The sequence below is a fragment of the Octopus bimaculoides genome, chromosome 2, assembly GCF_001194135.2.
Source record: "Octopus bimaculoides isolate UCB-OBI-ISO-001 chromosome 2, ASM119413v2, whole genome shotgun sequence".
NCBI lineage: Eukaryota > Metazoa > Mollusca > Cephalopoda > Octopoda > Octopodidae > Octopus > Octopus bimaculoides.
Genome location: NC_068982.1, coordinates 135576755 through 135584272, shown reverse-complemented (window position 1 = coordinate 135584272; position 7518 = coordinate 135576755). Strand labels below are relative to the sequence as shown.

The 7518-nt window shown below is 35.5% G+C and overlaps 1 protein-coding gene across 1 annotated transcript in view; it reads left to right on the top strand.

Moving 5' to 3' along the window:
- LOC128247078 (kelch domain-containing protein 8A-like) overlaps positions 1-7518 on the top strand; it is a 131561-nt gene that overhangs the window by 110869 nt on the left and 13174 nt on the right. Inside the window, exon 6 of the mRNA XM_052965887.1 lies at positions 5301-5480. Coding sequence (XP_052821847.1) covers positions 5301-5480 — 180 coding nt within the window. The remainder of the gene's footprint in view (positions 1-5300; positions 5481-7518) is intronic.

The window sequence follows — 7518 nt, the reverse complement described above, 5'->3', positions numbered from 1 at the left end:
TATATATATGAACATTAGAAAGTATTGCACTAAAATGGAAATTGTAAACTAACTAAAATGTGTGACATTTTCATAAAAGTGTAACTTCATGCTGTTCTAGAAAGAAAATAGGCAAAATAAATGGTGTCACGACTTTCCTTAATTTACACATTGAAAGGTAGAATGTATGTTTATTGAATAGTATTATCGTTCATTGCATGTTCTTATCTAGCGGTCGTTATCTGCTACCTGTGAGTTAATATATGTGTGTGTATGTGTTTATGTATATATGTGTGTGCGTGACTGTTTATGTTATATGTGTGTATATATATATGGAGTGGCTGTGTAGTAAATAGCTTGCTTAACAACCACATGGTTCCGTGTTCAGTCTAATTGCGTGGCAGCTTGAGGAAATGTTTTCTATTATAGCCCTGTGAGTGGATTCGTTGGACGGAATCTGGATGAAGACGGTCGTATATGTCAGTGCGTGCGTGTGTGTGTGTGTGTTTGTGTGTATGCTTGTGTCTCTGTGTTTGTCTCCCTTTCATTGCTTGGCAACCGATGTTGATGTGTTTCTGCACCCGTAACTTAGCCGTTCGGCAGATGAGACCGCTAAAATAAGTGCTAGGCTTAAAAAGAATAAGTCCTGTGGTCGATTTGTCCGACTAAAGGCGGGGCTCCAGCATGGCCACAGTCAAATGATTTAAATAAATAAAGGAATAAAAGTGTATATATATATATATATATATATATATATATATATCGCTCTGTCGCTCAGAGAATGGAGTTGGTTATACAACGCTGGCCACAATGCACTTTCTTGCTTTACTGTGGCATTTGAGAGATGCGACCCCGATGGTGATGTTGGTTGACTATCAAATCCTTCGGACAGAATGCCAGTTGATTGCAAGGTTACCTATTTACAGCCGAATGGACTGGAGTAGCGTGAACTGAAGTGTTTTGTTCAGGAACGCAATGTGTCACTGACCTGGGAATCGAAGCCTCGATTTTGTAATCGAGACTGTAACACACTACCATGCATCTTTGCACACACCCACATTAACACACGCACACGCGCACACACACATACACAACACGCACACATATATATACCTTTGTGGTGTTGGGATGAGCTTCAATCCCTTTGTGAAAACTTCCATTTGCTGGTTTGAAAGGGTTTTATGTAAAAGATTTATCCCCTTCGGGATCTCGCATTTGGTTGGTGCTATAGAGTGTCCCGGTTTTAGCCCAGTTTGCCTAAAAATTGGTTTCTTGGTTTCTGATATAAGGAATTAGTGTTCTTGTTGATTGTCCTTCGAAGTCTTCTTTATGTGAGATGTATCTTGGACGTGAGGAGTTCTTATTTCTCTTATAATTCTGTCCGAAAGTGTCATTAACGAAATTGTTACGTCTGAGACGTTGGGGGTTCTTGGGGTGAGATGGGTTTCTGTATCTTTGAGAGGAGGTGTTTCGTCTTGTGGTAAACTGTGTAATGCAATTTTACATTTTATGTCTTTGGTGAGTATTTAGAACCCTGGAGAGGATATTGGTCATTCTTCGTTCTGGATTGGCATTCCGGTATTTTTCTGGTAGTGACTTTCTTTCGGTCGTGTGAAGTTCGTAAGTTTTTTTTTTTTTCTTTTTTTTTTTTTTTTCAAGAAAAGGTTATCAGATTGGTATTCCTCATTGGATATTTTTTATCAAAAATTTCCCCCCTTCATCTAATTTCACGATTTCAACTGTCATTTCTGCATCAATTGAGGTAATCTTTTATTGGTGGGATTGAGCTCTGAGCTTCAGTAGTTCTATCTCCATTTTTAAGTTCTCCAGAAACATTTTCTCCTTAGGGTCTATCTATTTTGCTGGTTCGTTGGGGATGGCTTTAACTTGTAGCTTTCTGGGGAGAATATGAGAAGTTGAACTGAGCCGTCTCTCGTATACCTTTGCTTTATTGGAGTTCTTGATCATATTCCAGAAAGTGAATTTACAATTTTTATCATTTTTGGCCCATACTTGAAGTATAGCTTTCTTGATATCGGAAGATCGTTGACAGATGAAGTTATTTTTTTCAATTCTAGGATTAGGGTTATTTTCAGGTTTATGCATTAGTGATGTTTCGAATGATTTACAGATATTTTTCCTTATGAAAGACCTACGAATGAAAAAGGCACTAGAAGCACATAGGATTATTAAAAGTAAGAGACAACCGCAATCCCTAAAAAGTTACTCACCAGAGCCAAATTACCCACTAAAAATACAACCCCACTAGTCAAAAGATGCAACCGCCCTAACTACGGAATTTGCATCTTCCTCTTAAAGGGCTCAACATACAAATTTAAGTCAGGTCAAATTTTACAATGCAAAATCACTTCACCTGTGCTTCGAAGGACGTAATCAATGTTCTCAAATGCGGAGGATTTCGTGGAGACTACTTAGGTCAAACTAGTTTAACCTTGAGGGACAAACTAACGGTGCACAAGCAACAAATCCGGGACCCCACGACTAGGAAAATTCCCGGAAGCAAGCACCTAGGCCAATGCCCCGCAAACATAAACCGAAAATACTAAATTTTATCTCTCTGCCAATGCACCAGAAACATTTCAACCCAATTCTGTAGAAAGAAGTAAAAACACTAAAGAGAAAAAAGACAAAAGACAAAATTTCTGCACAAAAAAATCAACCAGGAACAAAAAACAATTTGAAAATTTTTAGTAACAGTCTTCCACCCGCATCTTCAAATTCGAAACCGCATCTCTAAGTCACCATACAATAACACCATACAAACAGCAGTTGCCGACGTCACCTATCTCTTGACCAAGGACATTTTACAAACAGCAGTTGCTGATGTCACCTAATTCTAGACCAATCAAAACCGAACTTCAGCAAATACAACAAAATTACCATTTAAGAAAATCAATCAACCGGAACGACCGATGACCGTTCCTCACAGGGAAGCCAACCGTGCAGATCGACAAACTTGACCATGGGAAAAACAAGATGTTATCAATACTTTATCAAATCAAAAATCAGATCCGCTAGTGGAAAAAATTATAAATAGACTGGATTCCAAAACACACCGTTACAAGCGAAAGTTCCTACACGCGACGGAAAGAGGATGAAAGAAAAAAAAAGAGGAAATGAGAATAAATTTTTCTAAGGGTGTCTTGTAGAGCCAGAATATAACATCCGTTTCTTTCTACGATCCTCCAATTTCACGTAAATTACCATCTTACTTGCGTTAGATACACTGATCGCTCCGTAGCAATTGAGTGCAAACAGGATTGGGCCGAAACTGATAACTCTAACAGTTATGAATGGACTTTGATATAATTTTAATGAGATATTCCTAGGCTATTTGTCAACCAAATCTATAAAAATTATAACAGTACACCCAATATTTTTATAGTTATAGGAGTCCAAATCCGTGGTAAATCTGACACGAAACCACACCTCATCACCCAACCTGAACTCAATGATCTAGTTTGTGATCTAACACTTGCTAATCAGCAGAGCGAAGTCCTGGCCTCACGTCTGCAACAATAGAACCTATTGGATAAAGACGCTCAAATCACAGCATTTAAGAAGCGTTCTCCTGATCTACAGCAATTCTTCACTTTGTAAAACAACTTCACTTATTGCTATGATATTCGAGACCTATTCAATGCCCTTGAGCTGATCTACGAACCAAAAGAGTGAAGGTTATTCATAGATGGATACATTTACTACCTTTACAGCAGAAAAGCGGATCTGTTTCCCATTCGGAACACAATGCCTTCAGCTATAATTGCTCACTCAGTCATGTAAAGAGAGCCAAGGAGAACCTCGCTTTTATTCTAGACCGCGTAAATTACAAGGAGCATGAGTGGCTAATTTATGCAGACTTGAAAGTAGTAGCCCTACTTAATAGGCTACAAACTGGATACACCAAGTTTATGTGCTTCCTTTGCAAGTGGGACAGTAGGACCAGGTCAGAACATTATGTACGCTCAGAATGGGCGCCTCGTGAAACTATGACGCCTGGATACCATAATGTGCATTACAAACCACTAGTTAAGGAGAAAATGATTTTGCCACCACTGCATATAAACCTAGGCCTAATGAAGCAATTTACCAAAATTGTCGAAATATCGTTCACTAGATAACAATGGCACTCTTCTTTTAATTTTGAGTCTATATCTTCAGGAGGAGTTACCTCAATCCTTTCTATATTAACCAAAATGAAGTACATTGACAAAATTATTTTTTGAACCAGTTGAAAACACACAAGATGTCGAAATATCGTTGACTATATAACAATGGCACTCTTCTTTTAATTTTGACTTATAATTGTTATTATTATTATTATTATTATTATTATTATTATTATTATTATATATACGCACGCTATATTCATATATTTATACCAATTACACGACATATATGTCATACATATATATGTATATATATATAGACGCATTAGATAAAAAAACAAAGTGAGCACACAATAACCCATAATACCGAATTGCAACTTCCTACCTCGTTCAAGTTTTGTGCAAGTGGCGATCAACTTGTGAAACATAATCTTGAAGCAACAATCCTCTCGGTTTTTATACAGATTTGCTATGTACCTAGTCTATGTCTTTTGTCAAAATAATTTTTTTAACTGAGTACAGTTTTTAATCAATTTATGATTAAAAAGAATTTTAAAAATCTACGAAGTAAAATGATTTTGAACTAAGATAGAAAAATTGCGTGAAGAACGTAGATTCTTATTAACGTATTCTTTCTTCAACAGCAATAGTCCTATATAACTAGTCATGGATAAAGTTCTGAAACTTAATATATAATTAGATTTTTTTCTGTATTAGTGATATAAATGCAGTAAACTTATCTCACTAAGGAAATTTTTATTTTACACGTCTACAGACGTAGAGTAAAATTGGTACTGCTTTTAAAATATTTCAGCGGATTTAAAATAAGAAAACTGATAACATTAGCCGAAGATAACATTAGCCGAAGATAACATTAGCCGAAGATAACATTAGGTTATGATAAAGTTAACAATTTCTTTGTTAGCCACTATTCGTCTGACTCCATATTAACACAACCAAATATGAATATTTAATATGAGGTTAACTAACGTGTCGGACAGCCGACTAATATATTTGAATTCATGTAAAGTTTATTGCATACAAAACTGGTAGGAAAGGATAAGCACAACATCAGCACTCTATATCTCTTACTGGATACTGAATATATTTTAATATTTTAATATTTTTAAGAAATCTTTTTATAAGAAGTTGAATGTTAGAATGAATGGATTTCTTTTTCATATCTTACAGGAGTCACCACAGAAAAAGACAAAGGAAAGAAAGTCTGCATGCATACTAATCCAAGAGTATTTGCCTTCAAACCACATGTTTCACTGGGCTCGTATGATTCACCTGACTTAATCTGTCCATGGGACCTTGACCTGCCTTCTCCTCAATATCCCCGGTGCAATGCAACACATTTAAAATTAGGTAATCAAACATCGATTGCATTTTGTGGAAATCACTGCTTTGTTGCGTAAACATTCTTAGTGTTATTTAAACTGGCAATTGGCAATCCTCAAGACAAAAGGCAAGTACTTTGAGTGGCAGAATACAGCAGTTATATAAAAGTCCCTAGCTCAGCAAAGACATATATGAATCTGATGATTATTAGAGACAATCATTTGACGACGGAAATGCTGTGTCAGCTCCCATAAAGAAATTTCAAAATTAGGGACACAGCAATGTTATAAAATGATAGGTAATAAGAAACAGCAAGGTTATAATATTCGTTTATTCTCACATACAAGCATTGTCAAATTCTTTATAGATATACGCATGAGAGTGTTATAAAAACATCACGACAGTTTCATAATTCTGTCAAACCGTACATATACAGATGGCTTATCTGTAAATTACAGAGTAACGTAGAGCAAATGTAAATGAATTCAAACGTGAAATGATATCTGATCGCATCAATCTCAAATTAGTTATAAAGCACTCATTATACATAATCCCTTCATGACTCACTGCAGCTGAGATATAGTTACATTAAAGATAGGAATATGTACATAACCTCAGAGTTTGCTAAGAGTACTATACTAGTAAAGAGTGCATCTAACAAGTACATATGATGTGGTGTGTTTATTATTTGAAGTCGTACACTAAGAGGTATTAGATTTGTGTGTGATGGTTTTAGGCAATAAGATATGAATATAATTTTAATGCCACGCAAAGCATATGTCCCTATCAATGCACTGACAATCTGATGTATTATCAATTCATGAATTTCATCTTTCAGTTGATGCATTACAAAACCGATTATATTTCAGCATTCTCCACATCTTACTCAACGTGCACAATATCATTTATCCTCATCTAAGGGACGTTTAATATGTGAACGTTAATGTTATGACTACGTTCATTAACAGTAATGCATACTTGAGTAAGTATATAGGTAATTGATTCGATCTTATTATACTAATGTATATTTATCAATCTTAGAAATGTTATATGCAAAATTACAACAGCTCATATTCTGACTGAGAAAGGTGAAGATGCAAAGTTTGATATTGTACGATATTTTCTCGCTTTTAATTAATCTAAACACCTTTCATGGTACATGTAACATCCTTTACACTGTAATCCCCTAGGTGACAGCCTTTTAGCATCCAAATATATTCTGACCGTCAACCACGCCTGAATGTGACACTTACACACAACTCTTCTTGCTAAATCTGTCATTATTATACACTGCATTTCGTTTTCTGTCAATTTCTACCAACAAATGTGTGGAATTATTTATTTGAATAAGATTAACTCTTCTTATAGAAAGTTGTTTGTTGATGACGTTGTGCCCCCAACTTTAACTGAGTTTATTGTCTATTTCGGTGCCATTTCAGTCACAACAAATCAACTAACACTCACCATTCGTTTCTGACACGTTCTATATGAAATCGCTGCCATTTTAGATATTTCTATCAAATTCCTTGGTATGTTTGCCTAATCGACAACCTCTCCACATTCGATAACTGTAAACTTAGTGTTTCTCACGTCTCAACTATTTTTCACCACGTAAAATAATTTACTCAAATCTTGGCTACCTTTTTCATCATTCTCTCTTCTCTGCTACCTTTGAAGCAATGACTCGAAATCCATTGGAAAATAGAGATAAATGGCCATTATTTCATTTCACATGGATACTGCTGACACAACTGTTGAACCCAATCCATCAATAATAGACACAGAGTTACTACTGCTTTTAATTATAGTGCTAACAATTATCAGTGGTTGGTTAGACCCTTTATTAATATACTGCGTTTTTCATTAAATTTGTCGTAGATGTAGTAGGTACTACCTCTCTGACAACCGAAATCGAGTACATGAGAAATTAATTATACTTTGTATGTAGTAAGTTTTAAAAATAACTCGTTGATATGACGATGTATTCTTACCTATAGACTCTGTGTTCATTCGTACATTCTAGAATGAACTGCTCTTCATAAGAGTAAATACAGAAACTCGAATT